Source organism: Zonotrichia leucophrys, chromosome 13 (assembly GCF_028769735.1).
Source record: "Zonotrichia leucophrys gambelii isolate GWCS_2022_RI chromosome 13, RI_Zleu_2.0, whole genome shotgun sequence".
Lineage (NCBI taxonomy): Eukaryota > Metazoa > Chordata > Aves > Passeriformes > Passerellidae > Zonotrichia > Zonotrichia leucophrys.
The window spans coordinates 6,830,345-6,852,237 of record NC_088183.1 but is presented as its reverse complement, the minus strand read 5'-3'; the positions used below and the strand labels follow the sequence as shown (position 1 = coordinate 6,852,237).

The 21,893-nt window shown below is 42.9% G+C and overlaps 1 protein-coding gene across 3 annotated transcripts; it reads right to left on the bottom strand.

The window, feature by feature from the left end:
- Nucleotides 1-581: 581 nt before the first annotated feature.
- On the bottom strand, nt 582-21,650 carry TBC1D9B (TBC1 domain family member 9B). Of its 3 annotated transcripts, none has more exons than XM_064724690.1 (22): nt 21,454-21,650; nt 19,083-19,193; nt 17,159-17,277; nt 15,953-16,181; nt 15,043-15,301; nt 14,185-14,392; nt 13,843-14,055; nt 13,525-13,686; nt 12,815-12,965; nt 12,244-12,458; nt 11,388-11,505; nt 10,389-10,674; nt 9,605-9,734; nt 8,321-8,419; nt 7,516-7,584; nt 6,503-6,743; nt 6,156-6,221; nt 5,936-6,007; nt 5,470-5,520; nt 4,362-4,409; nt 3,805-3,911; nt 582-3,024 (listed from the first exon to the last, which is right to left on the bottom strand). In XM_064724690.1, exons 1-22 carry the CDS (start codon nt 21,569-21,571, stop codon nt 2,332-2,334), a joined length of 3,765 nt encoding a protein of 1,254 aa, XP_064580760.1. In that variant the 5' UTR covers nt 21,572-21,650; the 3' UTR covers nt 582-2,331. The 3 variants fall into 3 exon arrangements, with proteins under 3 accessions (XP_064580760.1, XP_064580761.1, XP_064580762.1); XM_064724691.1 differs by having other exon boundaries at nt 5,470-5,502; XM_064724692.1 differs by lacking the exon at nt 5,470-5,520.
- Nucleotides 21,651-21,893: the final 243 nt, after the last annotated feature.

The window sequence follows — 21,893 nt, the reverse complement described above, 5'->3', positions numbered from 1 at the left end:
TTTAGTCAGGGGTTTCCTTTGCCTTTGCCCCAGGGAAAGAAATTTTAAGTTTCTTTTCAAAGGATTGTTTCATCACTCAAGGCGTGATGAGCTTAACATCTCAGCAGACTGGGAATAGCACATAAGATACACAAAAGATAACAACAATTAACGACCATCAACTCCAAACATCACCCCTGGCATGGTCAGCGACACCTGGTCCAGACAAGAGAACCAAGGAACCAGGGCCACATTAACATCAGAGGTGAAGAAATACATAACCAAAAGAAACCAAATACTAAGAACTGATAAGTTGGGATCAATGAACATTGAACAAATGAATTTCTATGGGTTTAAATTCTGTAAGTATAAGAGCCATGTGTCATGGAACAATTTCCTCTGCACAGCCAGGCTATGCGTGGCTGAAATGATTTCTGTTGCACACCTTGGACAGAATAATGTAGTGCCTTGATTCTCTAACACTAAAAATGTTGGAGGTTTTGGTGACACAGTTTTGGTGACACATTCTTTCTGATAACTGGGTACAGAACCAGCAATATTCCACAAGCTCAGAGAGAAATAAAAGATAGCCAAATAGTCTATAGGATTCTGATTCATTTATTGAATACATGACAGGTAAGACAGACAGTGTAAAATCACATGTATTATTTGTACTTAAAAAAATTACAATAAATTACTGAATAATTAGTAAAAGCAGTTTTACTAATGGCTGCTCTCCAGTGATACAGGACAGAGGAGGCAGAGAAATAAGAAGTATGTACCAGCTGTGAATACAGACCAAAAATGTCATGAGGATGAATTAACACTGAGTAGCACACCAAGTAGTGTCAAATGGGAACATCCACATGTGTCCTTCCTACCTTTAGATCCCAAGTGCCAGCCAAAAGCTGGATCACACCTTGCCTTCAGTGCAAGGTCTGCTCTGGCAGAGCAGCAAGTGTCTGGTCCTGCCCCTGGCAAGGCCACTGCCTCCCTGCTGAGATGAGTTTATCTGCAGTAACAGCATTACTTCTCCTCCTGTGGAGAACACACCCTGCTACCAGAAGGGCTACTCATAGTTTCCTCTGGGTTTAATTTCAAAGAGCACTCACTGAGTCTCCCAGTTACTGTGTCTCTAACTGGAATGAGCTCTGGTATTCCCATAAGGGGCTGCTGGCAGAGCCACGCTGCTCTGAATTCTTCCCCTTTAGGTCAAATGCCCTTGGATGTGCCGTAGTTTCTAAGAGTCATTGTTAAACTCTCAAGAAAGGACACTGAGCAGCAGTGGGTGCAGTGCTCCTGCACAACTTCTGCCCCAAGCATTTGTGAGGGCTGACTGACCAGATAATTCTTAGGGGTCCTCCTAAAGGGCCCCTAAGGTCCTCCTCCTAGGAGGTCCCCCTTTGGGGACCCATCTCTAGCTAGGAAAAACAGGGAATCAGCACTAAATAGCCAATGTATCACCAGGGAAAGTCCAGCAGACCAGTGTGCCACTCCCCTGGAAAGCTGAGGCTGATTCACTGACTTCTATTTTAGGAACTTATTCCCTCATTATAACCATCATGGGCCCACTGATTGACTCAGTATCACTTCTGCACTGAAGTCAAGGAGCTTGTGGCTTCCCAGACAAACTAAAAACAATAGCTTTCAAAGAAACAAAACAGCAAATGCTAGAAAACCAGGTTTGCCTGAAAATTCCTGAATTCTGAAGGAGAAAGTAAGTGATCGTACACTATGCAAATGCCAAATCACATGTCAAAGAAACCTGCAGGTCTGAGCAATGTCTGTGTTTAGATCTCAGGGTGCTGGGAGCAGTGGGGCACATTTGCTTTACAGCTGCTGAGTCACAGAACAGCTTACAAGAACGTACAGGATTATTTATAGGTCAGAGTCCTACAGCACTTGACTACACTGCATTAGCTCTCGGACTGGCAGCCAGAGGTGAGCATGGTTTCAAGCCAGGCTGCATCTGCTGTGCAAGTTACCCAGGAACCTACAGCAAACAAGGGCAGGCAAGGAGCAGTTACTGTCTGAAATAAAACTTCATTGAAATAAAAGATAGCAAAAGGCAGACATGCATAATTTATGGTGGTAATTCTATATGTCAGGGGCTATTAGGTTCTAATGGCTCTCAAAAATGTAAATCTAATTCTCTCAGCCAGAGTAGCCAAAGAAACACCTACACAGTCACTGTCAGGAGCCCCTTATCAACTGGATTCTATTGTAATTGTGTAGTTACTGGTCTCTGAATAAACAAAAAAAAAACCCAAACAGAAAATACCAAACCATCCTGCCATCTGCCACACTATCTTCCTGTTTTATCTCCCAAAGACAACTCCTGATTTCTTGAGTTCACCCTGACGCAGAGGAAAGTTCATAGTCACTGGATGAACTGAACTGCCTCTCTACCTTCTTCTGATCCTTGATCTTTTGAAGAATGTTGACTTTTTTCTCAAAGTAGTTAACAAGGGCTGTTTCTGTCAGCATGGAGGCCAAGATCTGCTCGAAGGAGATGGACCAGTCAGTGTCAATGGTGCTGCCATACCTGGCAGCTGCACTGCTGCCCTCACAGCCCACCAGTACCGTGTCGTCTGCGATGTCTTCGCACTGCAGGGAGCCCGTGCTGACCATGGAGTAGGAAGACATGGACATATCATCTTTGGTTTCATCATCTGATAGCAGCTGTAAAGGAGAGCCTTGTCCTTCCCCTGACCCATCTCCTAGAGTTTGGTTTTCCTGCTGGGTTTTTTCAGGCTGAGCATCAACGTTGGCTTTGTCCTCATGGTCAGCTTGGGGTTGCTGCTCCACTGCTGAATTCTGACTCTGTTCAGATGTTGGTGACTCCTCTTCACTCACAGGATCTTGGCCACTGTTTGCTTTGCAGTCCTCAGACTTCCTCGTGGGCCTGTTGGAGAATTTTTTTCCGACTTCCCCAATCCTCAGCAGCAGACTGGCCACAGTGGCGATGGCATGGTACAGCTCCTGCTCCACAGGGTCCTCACTGAACATGTTGTAAAGGGTCTTGCATAACTCTATGAACTGCTCCTATAAAAGACAAAGACCAAATAATCATGTTATCAGGCTGAAAAAAGTTGTCAGTGGTGGATGTAGCAACAGGCACCATCTCAAATGACTCATTGCTTATTTGCCTCCCCACCAAGTGGCAGCTTGCTGCACTGATTCAGAACAGTCTGACACAGACAAACTCCCCCCTCTCTGTTGTGGATAAATTGAGACACAGCTAGCAATTTAATAGTGGTGGGTTTTCTGCTGACAGATGAACAGAATAGTCACATATTCACTAATGCTAAGAAAACCTGAATTGTTACCTCTATCCTTCTGTGGTCAGCTTCTAAGCATTTCTGAACTGGTTTAAGTAGCACCCATCAAGGAAATCAGAGACAGAAAAGATCACACCAGTCATCTGACTCTCTCTTCTGTAACCACATTCTTCACTCCCCACCAAACAGATGTAACTTGAAGCAATGCAAAACCAAAAAAGCTGACCAAGTTTCTGTGACTGATGGCATATTTGAAACATCCTGCTCTGGGGGGAAAACTGAGTGCAGTTCTCATAGGAAAAACTGGTCTGTGAGGCTGAGTGAATCCATTACATTTGATTGGTTGATACAAAGCAGTTTGTCCATATCCACTGCAGAATTCAACAGAAATCTGTGGAATCAGAGGTCCTAAACTTCACCAGACCAAAACAGCAGGGAATGCTGTGGGCAAGGACTGAACATACTGGCACAATGGCTGCACATACTGCAGAATTCTACTAAGCTGCCAATGATCCAACTGGAAACCTTCCTATTCCTTTCTTACCTGGCTCATTTTGGGGAGATCTTTAATGGTTTCTTTCTTGTTCTCTTTTTCCTTGGCCCACATTCTTAGATAGTATCTGTAATCTTGTGGACTGGTACCTTTCTCCTCTGCAAGGCAAGAACAAGCCACTAGTCAGGTGGTTTATGGTTTCAGACTTAAAAAGTGAATGCTGAGACAACAAAAATCAGGCTTGAAGAAGGTGTTATTGACAGCCCAGGAAAGCATCTACCAGGAAGGCTGCATTGTTTTCTGCTGGTTTATCTGATGCAGCTCAGCAGAGCAAAAAATTTAACAATGCTGCATCAGCCTGACTTTTCACAGACAAACTCTGTGAGGTGACAATTTCCCCAACATGATTTACAAATGCTGTGATCTTGGTATGTAAAAGAGTTGGAGCATTAAAGCATAAAGGGATGCTGATTTCCCAGCTCACCTTCTGCTTTACCTCAGTCCACAAGGGACACTTTGCAAGGTCTCCTTGATCAGCATGAGACAATGAACAAGTCATAATATGAGAGAGATGAGATTAGAATGTGGTGTATTGATGATGAAATTACCTTTTTCTGGGCCATTCTCATTTCTTCTTCCTTTATCTTCTTGGGTTTCTAAAGAATTATGGAATTATAAAATAATTATTAGCTGATTTTCAGTAATACAACACAAAAAGAATTTAAGACAACCCAATACGCAAATTCAAATTATACAAGAGTACATTTAATAGAAGTTAGAGCTCACATTCCCATGATCATGGTTAGAGGATTGAACAGAACAGAATGGAAGCACGAGGCTGATGGGATGAGCTGAATAAAGAGCCACACTCAAAAAGTGGGTTTATCTGCTGAGATAGAGGGCAGAGGTCTTAAAAGAAAATGTGAAAACACAGATAAGGAAGATAGAAAAGCAGTGTGACGGCTTAAAGACAAGGATGTTCAGTCATCCAAAGCAAGATAATGAATGGAAAAAACCCAAACCACTACAGAGCACATATGTGACTAATGCCTACACTCCTCATTATTCACTGCCTGGACTGACATTTTGGGAGCAATTTGCAGTCTAACTTCATGAACTGCACTTCTGATTCCCTATATTGTCACTAGAGAAAATAGGAAGTCTTGGTTCAACTCAGATTGTTAAATTAGCCACCTAGCACCAAACTGCACAATTACCTCTTGTACTTACTCAGATTTTTTTGGGCATCGTTGTATTTTGGTAAATGTTTAGCATGATTGACATACTTTGATCTCCTATCTGACAATTCCTAATGTTGTATTTTAAGAAATGCAGTCAACTAGTCTACCAACAGTTCAGCAATTCAGTGGCATGCATCCTTATTCCTTTAAACTGGAAGGCACAGGATTCACCTCCCCAGGCCAGCAAGCCCAGCACTTCCCACTCTGTTCTGAGCATCTTTTTGACCACCACTTTCTAGGATGAGATGAATTCCACTGAAAGAAGCCAGACAAAACCTATCTTGACCAAGGCTGAAACTCAATAGGCAGATTATACTGAAAGATATTTAATTACTTATAGCACTTTATTAATAGTGAGAGTGTCATGAGCAAGGAGCAGCAATAATTTCAGAGTATTTACATCAGCACACTGGGCTGGCAGGTGGTATCAGCACCACAGCCATGCTCAATGCATGCACATAATCCATGGACTGACCTTGAGACTCACAGTGCAGGCAGATATCCAGCTCTGAGACAAAAGGAGATACTTGAGCAGCAGAAAAAAGGGTTGAGGGGACAATATTCCAGATAAAACACAAGAAAAGGTCAGACATAGACAGACACAGAGAAGGAAACAAAAACAAGAAGAGAGACAATGAGACCTGTATGAAAAACCTAAACCATGATGGGAGACAGGGGCTGGTAAAAGCACACTGCTCCTCCTCAGCAGTCTGTGCCCATCCTTCTGAGCATGCTGTATCCTGCATGGAATGGACACTGAGGAGTTTTAGCTCCAAACTTCTTCCCCATCATGCAACAAAGACAGTGAACTCAAACACACTGGCAGTCCTAACACATGCCAGCACGAGACCATGCCTTACACAACATCACTGTTCAGAGCACCTGGATCTATGCTGCAACTCCTGCCTAACTGAGAGGTAAGGGCAGCAGTGTTGCATTACCTTCTGTTGTCACATCTTCTGTGAAATAACTTGTGGCCTCCAAAGCAGACTCTGTCTCCTCTGGATTCAGAGCTGTATTCACAGAGAAACAAATGTTAAAATCTCTAATTGAACAGCAGTATGACCCACTTCATTAGCAAAACTCCTGAGGTACCCTATGTCAATTGATGTCAGAGCAGCCTGTGTTCAATAGCAGCAGTACACAGAAGCAGTCACTCACCAGGAGGCAGGTGCAGTTTGTAGAGTACTTTGAGTTTTTCAGTGAGGTCACCATGGTACATCCCACCTGGAAAGAAAAAAAAAGGTTAAGAAAAATAGCACTTTAATGATAAAGAATCACCCTCTGCTTACAGGTTCAAACCAGAATGAATTCCCATACAATGACTGCTCAAAGTCCTGTGCAGAATCAATAGTGAAATCCATACCAAAAGATGTATTTTGTCCAGCTTGAGGCTTCCCTCCCTCCTCATGGCAGCGAGCACACCACTATCTCCTTTCAGTTCTCTTCTTGGAAAAGGACAGACACATTTTTTGCAGCTTTCCATTTTCTCCAAAAACACCACTTACTCATTCCTGTGACGAACTCCTTGAAGTTGATGAGAGAATCCCTGTTCTCATCCAGGAGGCGGAAGAGGCGCCCTGCCAGCACAGGGGTGTGTGCCCCACAGGCCCAGGGGGTGAGGCTGCTGAAGAGCTCCTTGAACTGCTCCATGTCTATGCGATACTGCTCCAGGTAGGGCAGGCTCTGGTCCCGGCGCGCAGCGGCCGCACGGTTGTTCCCCCAGTAACAGCTCATCAGGTACTTGGCCTTTGGAGGGAAAGGATTAACAGGGCAGATGATGCTGCTCCACACGAGTGGAGGCTGTCACAGCTCAACAACAGCATTGAGGAAGCAAACAAGAGACATTTCAGGAAACATTATCTGCCTTGTGATTCTGAGTGTTACTTCACTACAAAATAATATGAAATGAAGGAAGAGACACAGATTTCATGAAAAACAAGGAATTACTTAAAGTGAAAAGTACAAAACATGATTTCAGGTTTTAACAAAATACAACTCAGGCTTTATTGCAAAGGGAACATGCAGGGTTTAGAATTAAGCCTCTCTTTCTGAGCCTCCAACAGAGCACAACCAACTTTGGCAAATGCAGTTGGGTAATACCATTCTTTTAAAAATATGTATGCTGACAAATAAAGGCAAAGCCCTTAAGTAATCTTGTCACAATTACAGATGAGGTCAATGGGAAACTTGAGATTAAAACCTGAGGTACAGTCAACCCTAGCTCCCCATTCTCAAGGCTTTGTTACATTCTCTTCCATTGACTCTACAGTTTCTTTCTGAGTATCATTCAATATGTGAATGTGGTTGGGCCACCTTTGGGAGAAAAAAGATTAAAAATAATTAATCAGATAGTAACAGGGCCAGTCCTACTGGCATCATGTGTAACAGAATGCCACACCAGCTTCTGGTACGTCACATTAAGAATTCAAGCAAAGTCATTGCTTGCCTTTCAACTTACTTTGCTATTTGTACTGTGTGTGACAACATTTCTTCCTCACCCTCAAGGAAGGCTTCTTACCTTGAACACTACATACAGCTCTTCTAGCTCTTCCATAGTGAAACCAATGTCACCAGACACAGCTCGGACCTGTAGTTACAGATAAAACAGAGTGAACAATTTATTTCAAAAGTAGAAAAATCTAATACAACTCACTGAAAAATATGTGCAACATAGAAGAGAAGAAAACTAGTGCAAGGAGATATCACACAGAATGGGAAGAAAAACATCACCATTCTAATACCCCTGGAAACCAATCAGGAAGGCATTTTGCAGTCAAGCAGAAACTGCTGACATTTTCAGTAGTTTACTGTGCTTATTTCCTGTTTGTGCAGACCTGGCTGAGCAGATTGTGTCACCTCTCCCTCTTGTTTTTATTCTTCAGATGTTTGACTTGGATGCATTATGAGCAACAGTGAAATAAACACCCTGATGAGTTTCTCCACCTAGGACATGGGAGATAATGGCAGTAAATATGGACACTCCCCTTTGGCCATGAACCCTTCAGCAAAATTCCCTAATGGACTCTCTAAATGGCAGTAAAATAATTATCTGCTTGCCAGCTTTTCTCAAAGATTCCAGGCAAGCAGTAAAACAGACAGAACTAGGCATGGGAGGTTATGTCATAGCCTACAGGTGTTTTTTTTTATCTCCCTCCATGCGAAACATCTCATTCAATCATTCTTTCAGTCACTTAAAACTTGGTCTGCTACAGTTTCTCAATGTTCACAGTTTCTCAAAGTTCTCGAAGTTTCTCAATGCTCACAGCAAAACACTTTCTAAGAAGTTGGCATTTGGTAGCTCATTCAGTCTGGGAGTCACATACCACACTCTTCTTGGCTGTATCCTCCAGAGACTGGATCACTTTCAGCCTTTGCTTGAAACGCATTTGTTCAATGTCATCTGCCTTCAGATTGCCAAATTTCTACAAGAAAGGAAGAAGATCCAGGTCAACATCATCTCCTGAAGAGAGAAGAACCAATCTTCAATTACACGCTCTTTAACAAGTGCACCATCCCCTCAGAGATGACCTACACCCACTAGAAGCCTTTTACAAGCAGCAAGATGAGAAAAAACTTGAGCTCTATTCCCTATTCACTCCTGTCCTGCAAGAGGAGTAATTCAGAGTTCATGAGAAATTCAACATCAGAGGTCTCTACAGAAAAGCTGAAGAAGGATTTGTCAGGACTGACAGAAATACAGGCCCTGTACTGTGGCAGAGATAAGAGAACAGACAGACAGTCATTCCTTCCAGCCCTGTCATTTTTTTCCTCTAGGACCCCCATGAGATTCAGCCAGAAACACCACAGTGAAGAAACTTTTCTATGGACTAGGTCAGACAAGTAATATGAATTCAGTGACACTCTTTTATAAAAAGAAACCAAGAACAAACAGAGATGGCAGATTTGAAGAAGTACACAAAACACCCAGGAAATGACAGTTGCCTGACTGTAAACAGCAAGAAGAGGATGGGATGAAAAATGAGATAAAGAGGGAAAGGATTCCCCACTTAGCAGAGAATAGCAGAGAAGTGCCAAACATCCATTCTTTCACCTGTGTTCTTTCCATCATTCAGAATCAATTTTCTTATGAGCTTGTTCTCAGTATGAATTGTGAGGAACACCTCTATCAGTGCAGAGATATTTTAACAGCATTGGCACCATTCTGGGGTCAATTCCTATTACTATAATGTGGTTCACAGCACAGGATTCCTATGCACATGAACTGAGATTCTTCCATGTTTCTGCAGAGAACTTCACAATTCTTACCCTGAATTTCCCTCCTTAACTCCTTAGCACTGAAAATCCTCAAATGGAATTAATAATGGAGACATTTTTGACAAAGCAGGAAGAAATCTCTAGTCCATAACTTCTTCTTTATCTGCACTCTTCATTTTAGTCCCACTGGTGTTGGGCAGACTCTTTGTAATCTGCAACAGCCAACACTGTCAGGTTCTACTCATACCTAGCAGGTGGAACAATGGCTTCAGCCTGCATTCCTTAAGCATCTCAGTCTATGAATATCGCTCAGATTTTGGCTGCACAATGCACAAAATGGGATGTTAGTAGAGAAGAAATCTCCTGGGCAAAATACCAAGCCAGAACTTTACCTCATATGAAGTTTTGATGAGTTCAAAGATGTCAATTTCAAGTGGGGGGTCATCTCCACTGGTCAACAGTGCATGCAAGTGGGGAATAGGGGGAGAGACACTCTGTCTGTTAACTACATTGTCCAAATATCTGTGGACAAAAATGAGAACAGATGCAAGATTCCAGGATTAGTGTCCAGAAAAAGAAATAATATCCTATATGCATTACTCCCAACTTCTTTCTGTCTCTAATCTAAACATGAAGGAGAATTTATTTTTTTCCATCTTATCTGCAATGCTACCATCAATGTACTTGGAGTTAAGTTGATTTTCACCCTATTTTGGGGGTGTTTGCTCTTTTAAAAGTAGGCTTCTAGTCACATGCTGAAAATCTTGCTGCACATAGAAGAAATTCTCATTTCAAACAAGAAAATCTTACATTTACTAGACTTGGGAGATATCTGCTTGATAATGTTTTAAGTTTCTAGAAGGTGATTCCTGCCAGAATCTGTTCTAAATAGTAAAACAGAATTAATATGCAAACTTCAAATAAATAACCTTTAAGAATTCAAATTCAAACTGAGATGCAGGAATTCATTATGATGCAAATCAGCTCCAGAAGTATGAATTCCTCCATAACTGAGCCAACAATTAATTTCAGCTCTTGCAGAAAGCAACAGCAAACTTCTCTGGAGCAGAAGTTTCATCCTAGAGTGTTATTTGTGACCTGCTATTAGGTAGAAAGAGATGATGACTAAAAGGCCACTGTTACTACTCTGTTTTAAATAAGAACAATGAATGGTACCTGCCCAAAATAGTCATGGCTTCACCTTCATCACAGCACTGTAGTAACTTCTCCATGTTGGCATCAAGTATGGCCAATGACACCTGCAGGATAAACTTGATTCCCTCGTAGAAAAAACAGTCGACAATGACCACGGCACTCTCAAAGGGCATCACACTGAGGAAGAGAGTGAGAAACCAGGAAAGGGAGATGGTGGAGATCACTCCCAGGTCCTGCATCTTTTCTGACAGCTGTGGAAGATACTCTCGTGTAAGTTCTTCAAAGATGCCTTGGTCCACCAATGCACCTGAAACAGACAAACAAAACAATGGTAGAACTCCAAATGGTGGTGTCATGTACCAAGCTAAGCAATTATTAAACAAAACAGTATGAGTTCACTAAATTTCATACAAATTTCATATAAATTTCCTCTGAACATCATAACTAAATTGAAGACATTAATTTTTTACCCTGTTCTCAATAAAACCAATGAGACTATTTGTACATTGCAGAGCATGCAGACACAATCTCTCGACACAGAACCTTTCATCCATTTGTGCATTTGCCCTGAATGGAGGGGTGGAGGATTACTGATATTATGGTATTTACACCAGATAAATAGCCTTTATACAAACCAACTTTAAAAGCCTATGAAGTGGTGCTTTGACTAACTTTCCCTGAGAGCCTGTTCCACAGATTTAACATGTCATTCAGATGGGGAAAACTAAAACCAAGTAATGTTCTTCTAGCTACTCCTCCTTACTGCCAATGACCCTCCTGATACCAATTTTTGGTGACTTCATCTTCCTTGTTACTATAAGGTAGAACTACTACCTTGGAGGCCTGTAGTGTCTCTTCCTATGCCTCCATCACACCCCTGCCACTTTAAAAAGAACAGAGTTGTACTTCATTATCTTTAAAATGCATCACATTTAATTAATTCTGAAAAACAAAATGTTTCTGGGAGATTCTGGTGCAGCTGAAAATCCACAATGCAGCAGGAATCTGCTAAGGACTCACCCACTACTCTTGTGTTGTAGTAATCTGGCAACATCCGCTCACACAAAGCCACCAGGAGCCAGAAAGCCTCTTCCTCATTGCAGTACAGCAACAGCACTGAGGTGACAATGTTCATGGCCTAGGAGCCAGCACAGCAAACACACAGGTACAGGAGAAAAACATGGAGGTCTTCAGGAAAGCTCTGCTATTACAGATTAGCTAAACTTAAAAGCATAAATACAGCAAGCTGTCACTAAGAGTCACATCTATTTCCAGCTTCTACTGGCATCTGAGTCAATAGATGACCTTATGCCAATTTTTCTTCCTGTTTTCAGTTCCTCTGTTCATGAGGCAGCAAATAATTTGATGACCTTTTGTCATGCACTTTCAGTAAACAACATGAACAAGAATAATTGTCAAAGTCTTCATAAAAATCTTTGTAAGAATTTGGCCATTAACAGAACACCATAACAAGAACCTGTAACATCACAGCAATACACAAAATTAACCTGAATTTCCACCAAGTTGTTTCACAAACCAGCAAAAGGCTACATTTTCAATAGACTGTCCATGTGCAACACCACTTATTTGATTTATCTCTTAATGAAACTAGAAGATGTTTTGCTGAACTATGGAAAGCTCTGTCAGGAAACTATTAAAGACTAACATTACACCCAACAGCACTGTGAAAAGTTTATTTAAATACTATGTTCAAAGGATATTTAAGAGATGATGCAACATAACTTCTTTCCTATTTTCTCACCACTACACAGACAGTATAAAGGAAAAGCTTGAAACTGAACAAAAAACTGCAGAAAAAGTCCAAGTCAATCATGGTCACTGTGTAGGACTAACAAGTCTAAGACTTCTTTCCTACCTGGCAGTACCCAATTGTTGGATTTCTGAATGCATAAGCTGTTAAGACTCTCCGGAGGGCAGCAATTCCCAGTTCGTTTTGGAAGGCAGGATGTTCTGGCATAGAGCGGTGCAGATCTCTCTCAATTTCCTCTGTAGCAAGATTGTACCTTCCCATTGACTTTTCCACAAGATCTGCATAGTAACCAGGGTGAGTCACCATCTCATTCCAGGCCCCTGAAATGACAAACAAATACTGCTTTACCTCTGGTGCTTTGAAACACAGATTTTATTCCCAGTTTCAGAGACAAGGGAGCCAAGAAGCACTGCATGAACTCATGAACTATGAACAGATGTGAAAATATAGCAACAAACTCATTGTTAAATCATGTTAGAGGTTTAGGTCCCAACACTGAAACACAGCCAAACAGCAACTAGGATAAATAAAGCAAGCCACCACAATGTATCATTCAGATGAAATTAACCTGTCATTAATTTTTTCTGAAATGGGCTAAGATTCACACCCTTTTCTGCACATCCCTTCCTTTGAGATGTGCAGGAAGTTTATTCCTGCTGTCAGCACAACATCCTACCTGAGAAAAGGAGCCACAGCTCTCCACGGAGATTCTCTGGGATTCCTTTCTGTACCAGCTCCCTCGTCTTGGCAGTGCGGTACATACACATCCCTCGCCCATATTCAAAGAAATGAATATTCCAAGACTCTTCCTTCATCTTCTCCTTTGCCTTCACAGAAACAAATATGGCTATTTTAGGAGATTATTGCATTTTTATGTTTGTAGGACATATAATTTCTGGGTATACTCAGGCCTGCACTTCACAGGAAAAATACACTGTGACATTTAAAACCACTCTTCTTTCTGCTGAAGAGAAGAGTGTATATATACTTATCTACCCTGTTATGACCTTGCTTAGAGTCTTTACAACTATGCAAATCTCCACATAAATGCAAGCAGAACCATGGATCACAATGATTAACCAGCAAGCAGAGATACAAGTTCCCTGCTTTCTTGCTCTGAAGAAAAGTTGTTCTTAACAGCCATGAGTTCACATCCCACTGGTAACACTCATCTCTCAGCCTCTGGTCAAGTATCTCAGGTATGTCAGCACAAACAGTGTAAGCTGACAGTCAAGTTACTTCTATGCAGCACTACCACTGTGACACATACACAGCAGTGATATTGAGCTGGGATAAAATGCATTTCCATTCTAGAGCAGGCCAGGAAATCAGCAAACCACTGCAAACTATTTATACTTTATTGCTTTACATAAAAATATCACTTACCCCTTTGGGTCCAGAGAGCTCCTCAGAATTCCTCCTGAAGAGTTTGAGCAGTCCCTGTGAGGCTGTTGGCACTTGCCCAGCACAGAAGCTGACAGGTCGATGGGTGAGACCAGACGTGGGGCTGACAGCCAGGGGGCTGCTGGAAGGCAGCTCTGGAACTTCCTGGACAAGAGAACAGAAAATGTCTGAGCTCATGCTCCCTCCCCTGCTCATGGCCTGACAGAGACAGCGCTGGCTGGTGACAAGAACTCCAAACACACTGGAAGGAGCATTGCTCTGAGAAGTTGATAAAGTTCCTCCCAGCTATTTCCTTAGTACCTCGCTGCTGGCATCAGGCACATTCCACTTCCATTCCCTGTCGATGCTGCAGGATTTCTTGGACGGTGTTCTCTGCAGGAAGTCAGAGATCCTCTGAACTAAGAAATCCCGGTCTTTCAGATTGGCGAAGAAGAAAGTCATTTTACTTTTAGTGCTGATGGACAGAGGGCTGGGCAACACGCTGGAACTATCAGCTTTCTCAACTATTGTCACCTAGAACACAAAGACAAGGGCCATTTGGATCTGGCATGCTTTCCATTATCCATAAAGCACAGCACAACAGACAGGACACCAAAGAGAAGAGAAGCCTGTAGGCTTAATATACAGCTAAGAAATCCCCACCTCCCTGAGAGGAATGATGAGATGACAGGCCTCCTCTGCTCTGCTGGCAAAACAGATGTAATTGTTGGAAACAAACATCTGGCCAGGAATATGCATCTTGTTGAATGGTGTCCACAAGGTACAATCTGTGTGTCCATCCAGGCATTCATCCTTGGGCAAACGGAAAGTGGCACGGTAGCACTCATTTTTGGCTCGAGCATCCAGGTCTCTGGGGAAAAGTAAAGGGTAGTATCCTTTTCTTACTCACTTGAAAAACCCACTCAAATACTAATGTCAAATGTTCATTCCAATCACAACCTTCAGACTGTGCTGTGTATTCTTAGTATTCCTTTCTCTAACTGAGATGCCACCCCTCCTCTGACTCCTCTTTCAGCCTTCAGACATGCCTCTCTGACAAGGTATGTTCTGCAATACAAAATAGAATATGCAAGTGCATCTGCAAAACTGAAATATTACATGAGATTCTGAAACTGTAGAGAACAGTCCCCAGTGGGAGGATTTATTACAATACAAATATGTTTCTTTTTATAAATCTTTAACTTCAGATGAAGGCGCTGGTGTAATTTTCTTCCTTCGCCTTTTTTTTTTTTACATATGAATTTCAGCAGTTTCTAGTTGAAAATTCCTTCTGACAGTGCCTAGGCAAGCATGAGAAAGACATGAGGGTGTGTGTGAATTCAGGTCCAATTTGAGATGGGGAAAAAGAGAGAACAAGCAGAAGGCTAATGACTGAAGTAAGTGATGCAGGCCCTAGAGCAAGAAAACCCCAGCAGCACCTGGGAGCTACAAAATAATGCAGATTTATTTTTACAATTCCCTACTACCTGTCTTCTTTTCTCACTGCTGGGAAAATGATACCTTTTTAATGCAGAGATGTTCTTAAGAGGCCTCCTGGGCTTTGGGAGAGACTTGTCCTGTAGGAAGCTCTCATTATCCAGCAGCTGCCGCATCGCAATGTTGGCCAACTGCTCCATCAGCTTGAACGTCTCATTGATGTTGAGAAACATGGAAAAATAGAGTTCACTGTCCCTTGTGCTTACTTTAATGCACTCAGGGAACAGCAGTGTAGCATTTTTTTCTAGCTGGGTTACATCCACCCACTGGATCACCAGTGTAACTGAAAAAAGAATTAAAAATACTATTAGCACAATTGAGGCAAAACAACAACCAAACAGAAATGAAGGTCAAGCAGCCTGAAAGCTCTCAGTGGAGCAGCATTTTTCCCCTCTTACACATGGACAGTTCTTCACACTTTTACTGAGTTCTTCAAAAATACTTGAAAATAACCTTTGGGATTAATTAGACTAGAAATAATGCAGTTCCAAAAGGACTATCTCCCATCCAATAAATGCTTTCAACTACAATTACTCAAGTTTTCATTTTTCTTTCTATCAAATTAGCTTTGGACTCAGGAGTTGGGGCTTTGCAAATACTAGGTCCTGGCAGGTGCTCCAGATAAAACTTACCAAGGCAAAAATACTGCTTGGTTCTCTAACCCAGTCTAACTTGTAAAACGTAACCCAGTTTGAGTAAAACAGATGTACAACTTGGGAAATGTTTAAAAAAATGACTCAGGCATTCAGTCTAAACAGCACTGAAGTGCCTGTGAGAGCAAGAACTGATTTATGTGCTGAGCAAGACAGAGCTCAAGGATTCCTAAAAGGTAAAAAAACCTGTCATCTTAAAAAGGAGTTCACACAAAAGATCAACTGCATCGAAAAGATCATGGGAAATGATAGAAACACAAACTTGTAGGCTCCTAACTCACCCTCTTTGCCCAGCAGGAAGGAGTAGAAACAGAGGTGGTTGACAGTGAGGTACAGCCAGCCCTGCCTGGGGACACGTCCCTTCCAATAGCTGCAGGAATAGTAATTGACCAACTTCTCCACCTCGGGCATCCCAAACTGCTTCCGCATCTTCAGCTCAGCCTCTTTGAATTTACCTGGATCCTCTTCGCTCTGGGGCTGCTCATTCTTGTTCTCCTCAGCAATAATGCCCTGAAAGGATGTGGGAGGAGAGAGGAGAAACTGAAGTGAAGGTGCCTGCTGACAGAAATAACGTACAAAGCAAAGGGTCACAGCAGCAATCCGGAAGGCACAAAGGAACAGGACACAGCATTTATCCTGTCACATCAGAAACAGCAAAGACATGCAGAAAGGGCAGTCAGGTTCTGTGGGAGTCTGGGATCCACTCCTGAACACGTGCCACAAGCACTCATGTTTAATGTTTGACTGAGTTCCTCATGGCTGGCCTGGGAACACCTGGAACACCCTGCAGGAGAACTGAAGTCTCTTTTCACTTGCACACCTGCTTCTCCAACTGGAAGAAGATCATCTGCCAGGAAGGGCAGAACTCTGCAGTCTGTCAGATCTTGACTGGCCAAAAGGAAAAACAAATGACCACAATCTCTCTCATGCACAGACACACATGGAAAACATGAAGAATCTGACAGGAGGGCTGAAAAAGATGCAACTTCCTGCAGTTCAATAAAGAACTGTATTTATAGGTTTCTGCTCTGGAGGGTTTGTGGGCTGGGAATCTGAAGTGTGTTAACTGCAAAACCAGCAGACACCTGACTCCAAAGTCAGTGGAAGCTGGGGTGCAGTTCCATTACAACCCAGGTGCAAGTACATTTCTTGTGAACTACAATTCTCTCTCCTCCATTTGTTGCTAGATGAACCCTTGTTAAACCGTTCTCCCTCCATCAAAGGCAGAATTGGCAATGATTTTAAAGAGGTATTATATCTGGATTAGTAGGAACATCCCAAGCAGGCTGTTCCTTGAGATCTACTGCTCTTAACCCTTCCCCTTCCAATATATTTGTTCAGAATTTGCTCTGACTGTGACTGGATATTGGATGCTGGATGCATTCCATGACACTTTCATACCTATGTATGACTGAAAAGGATAAAAAATTCTTACAACCATCTCCCTTGTCCTTTCTCAAAGTCCTTCAGGGAAACATGTCACTTACATGTATCTTGCCCTTGACAAAGGTGGTGATATCTTCTTCATTGTCAAAGATGGACAGAGTCTGCAGTAAGTTATTCTCCAGCCATTCCCAATGCTTTGTGATCTCTTTACGAGATGATCCTAATTGAAGGGGAGAAAGATGATGCCAAGAGCAAAGAAAAAAAAAAATTAGAACATGACCTTTTTTCCTCCAAGTTCACAGCAGGAAACTAATAATTAGTAACCAGTGACTAGGATAAATCACACACACCAACTGTGTACATGTTAAGGGCATTTTATGTACACCAACATTATGTTTCTAATAAAATATGCCCATTGCCACCAAGGATACTCCAAGGCACAGAATTATCAATTATAGGATGCTTTGACTGTGAAAAAACCCCACAGGTTCAGAAACAACAGCAGTGGAACAAAGTCTGTGTCCTGTTTTGCTTTATGAGCTACATCTCTTACCAAGTGACAGCAGCCAAACTGCTAAAATAAGCCTGGCCTCACTAACTGACATCTTTGTAAGAACTATATTAGAATGACATCCATGAAGGAGTAAAAGTTTGTGATTCCTGCAAGGAGGGTTATAAGAACAAAGTGCTGAAAAGCTGAAGCTGCATATGTGACCAAATTGCTGCCCCCTAGTATTTATACACAGTGAACTGTAAATAAAATATTTGCATTTTTCAATTAGAGAGTATCTATTTTATAACGTCAAAGGAATGCCAGTACTCTTACTTTGACAGCAGAATGAGAACCAGGTATGATTAAAAAAAAATACTTTGGATGAAGACAACGTATTTACTCCAGGACAATAATTTATCAAACTCCATTTGGGTGTTACCCAGCCCATCCCACTTCTACATGCTTCACTGTTTAAAAGTAACTGAGATACAGAGGATATCAACTAAAGTACTCCTGAAATTGAACAAAAATAACTTACTGAGTATCAAGATACCATAAAATTACAGATCTGCACTAAATATTCTCCTTTCTTCTATTCAGTTCCTGACCTGCCATTTTGTTTTCTGCTTTTCTTAATTCTCTGTCTCCACCCTCCTCAAAGGGGAACCTGAGTTTCTGTGAAACACAGCAACATCTAAACCTCTCCTTTGCAGAATTTAAGTAGCTCTGCAAGGGAGAATATTGTGTTGGTTGCCTGGGGAGGAGGTGGGAAGAGGAAAAACAAGACATCAGCCTTTGTGGGCCTAGCAAATGATTCCTTAATGATCAGATTTTATGCCTCTACCACAAAGTGAGAAGTGAAGGTTCTTATTGTAAACAAAGTTGGTCTAACAAATATGTCTGGAGATATTTCCTCTTTAGCAAGTATTAGGACCTAAAGCTTTAATCAAAGTTCCCCAACAGGCTTCAGATGGTTGCATTATGATATTCTAAAAGAGTAGCTACAATTCTCAAGTAAAAGAGGCCAAGGATCCTTATGTTAAAAAAATACTATTCTAGTCCTTCTTACAGATCTATATACACATCTATTCCAGGCCAGAAATAATAGAAAAAAACATAAACTGGACCAAGAAATTCCCCAAAGTACCTCTGGTACCTTGAACAATGTTACATGTTCCCATCTTGTGCCATGCTCCTGGCAAGCAGCAGCACAACACCCAACATCCCAACAAAACCAGCACGTGTTATTCTCTGCACAATCTCACTAGAGCCTTGCAAATACAAGGTACATCTTGGAAGAAAGAAGATTCCTAACATCTGCAGAAACAGAAGTTTTTGCAGAACTTAAAGTTCCCTAACTACAGTTTAAACAACACTGAGTTTTGTCATTTCTGGAATCTTCCACTACACCATCGGAAGTTTTTGGAAGTGTCCTAAGCAGTCATAGGATACTCCTATGTGGGATAACCTGTCATCTGAACCAAAAAGACATGAAAATAAATCAAATCCAGTCCCCAACAAGAGTCACATACCACAGGCCACTGCCCAGTACACTTGAGAGTCCTGAGTCTGGTGCAGAATCCGGTACGGGGCAACTCTGGCACTGGAATCCAAAACCACGTCTAGAGTTCCCACAAGGAGACCTAGGGAACAAAGAGACAGAAACTACAGCAGTGTCATACCAAAACAAACAACTGGGTTAAGCAAAAACACAGGATGATCACTGCAGAAAATGCTGATGCTCACAGCCTGTGAACAGTTGTGATGAAGAGCTGTGGCACTCAGAAAATTCAGAAATTACCTCCAGTCACTGGGTAAATTCCCTAAAAACCAACTGTAGCCTGTCCCACTGGTAATGGACAAAGTTTAGATAGCAATTAAAATGCTTACCAAGCTTCATTACAGACCCCCACCTTCATAGAAGAGTTTTCTAATGAAAGTGAAATGTGTTTTTCTCTGTGGAGTTTTTCTTCTAATAGTAATTTCTACGCCTACCAAGCTAAAAGACACAAGAGTCTTCAATGCTGTCTTTTTCAGAATCACCAATGCCAAAAGTAGGTAACTTGTCCAAATGGAATCAGGTAGTTCTAGAAAAACTGGTGCTCACAGGATGTTTCAAGGATGTTCCCAGAAGTACTTTGATTAAACAAAGATGTCAGCAACTCAAAATTTGGTAATACAGAAGTCAAAATATTTTTATATGATGTCAAATAAGAAAGGAGACACTTCCAGAGTAAATGTTGATGAACCAGACTTTGTAAAGCAAATCAATTTACTTCAATGAAGTCTTTATTTCAATTAGATAAAACAGATATCTAAGGTGATGATTTGCTTTGTTGTTCTAGACAATGCATTATGAGCATCTTTAATGCAAATTAACTTTGCAACACACTCATGATTAAAAGTTTTCTATTATTAGACCGTGGAGAGGGAGCATGGTTGTTCCTTGGGCTCTGACTTTGTGGGGGGTCATTACAATTCCCAGCTCTCATGGTTTGGGTAAGCCTGTTTGAATTGTACTCATCCATATCTCATTCCTTATTAAGAAACATGCCACTTCCTCTCCCTTATCTCTCCTGGCTATCTATGTAGCAATTAACAAATTAAGAACATACCACCAATTGTCCTTGCAGTGAAACATCACCCACAGCAAGCCCATGTGACAAACCTAAACCAAGCACGAATGGAACCAGCACAGCAGGATCTGTTTGGGCTCTGGGTTTCTTGTGTAGTTTTAGGCAGGATATGGATTAAAAGTTAATTTGGAATCCATCCTGTGACAATACTGAATGTGTCAAATATTGACACACAGACCAGTAATGAGATGTTTAATAACTTGAGCCTGACAGCAACTCAAAAGCCTTTCCAGCTCAGCTGAACATCCCACTCTGACTCTGGGATGTCACTGTGCAGCTGCACAGCTCCTTAAGGACACGTGGTTTTCTAACCTGCAGCAGCTCTGAAGAAGACTCTCACTGAGCCACACTAGCTCAAAAAGTAAACATTGCTCAAAGCTGCAACCCATCAGGAACACATCCGTTTAAATGTTACCAAAATAGCACCAGGAGTTGTTTCTTTTTGGAAAAAACTAGAAAAATGCAGAATACAAGTATAAGCCTATACGCAAAACTGCACGAGTTAGGTGACATCAAACAGAACAGTTCAAAATAATTCTGAACACTGTGAAAAGATGAAATATGCTAATAATGTTTATCAGCTGCACCAGTTTGTCTAAAAGGGCACCAACGCGACAGTTGCTATGTGTAATTGACAAAAGTGAAATCGACATCTTTGAAATGGACATAATTGAAAGCATTCTGCACATTAATGGGGTTTTTAAAAGTGAGGGCATTTGCTGTTGTTGTTAACATCGTGCTTTGGTGACAGTCGTGTTATTTTAGCAGTTTATGTCACAAACAAGGCTGGCCCCCACACACAGCGGTATTTTCCACTGGGCTGCACCCACACAGCTTCACCCCCGGCCCATGTACAGCACAACTTCCACACTGCTACTAATTATAAACCACGTCTTACTGTCATCCCCTACATCTTGAAAAGGCACACAGACATACAAAATATGCAAATAAACCACCTTAATAATTCAAACCAACGCGAGCAGGGCTGAGAAGCCATTTTTGACAAGAGAAGAAGCCGGTCCCAGGCATCCCATCAGCTGTGTGTCCTCCCCGACAGCAGCTCCCCGGGCCTGACCGCTGACAGCCCCGGCCGGGGGCGGACAGGGGCCTCGGGAGGGCACGGCGCCCGAGGGGCTCCGGGGTCACACACAGCGAGGAGACGGGCGGACCGCGCCTCTCTCCCCCCGCCGGGGCCTCCCAGCGCCCGCCCCGCGCTCACGGACCCCGCTCCGGGCCGGAGCCTCCCCGCGGCCCCGCCGCGTCTCACCCGTGAGGCCGCCCCCTTTGCCGTGTCCCCGCCGGCGCTGGAGCAGGAAGAAGGGGTTGGCGCGCTCGGTGACCCACAGCGCGCCGGCCAGCAGCACCTCCTCAGGGCCCAGCCACATCGCGGCGGGGCTGCGGAGCGGAGCGGCCCGCGGGGCTGGGCCGGCCCGGCCGGGGCGGGAGCGGCGCGGGGGGAGCGGCCGGGCCGGGTCACGGGGCCCACGCCGCGCGCGCCGCCACCGCGCCCTCTGGCGGCCCGGCCCCCTCACTGCCTCCGCAGCGCCGAGGCCGCGGGTTCGATCCCCGAGTCCGGACGGCGCCCGGAGCCGCCTCCTGGGACGGTCCGTGGTGGCAGCCGAGGGTCGCCGCGGCACTCTGCAAAGCTCCTCTGCCTCCGGTGGTACATTGTGGCATTGAAGAGACCTGAACTGAACGGCCTGAAGT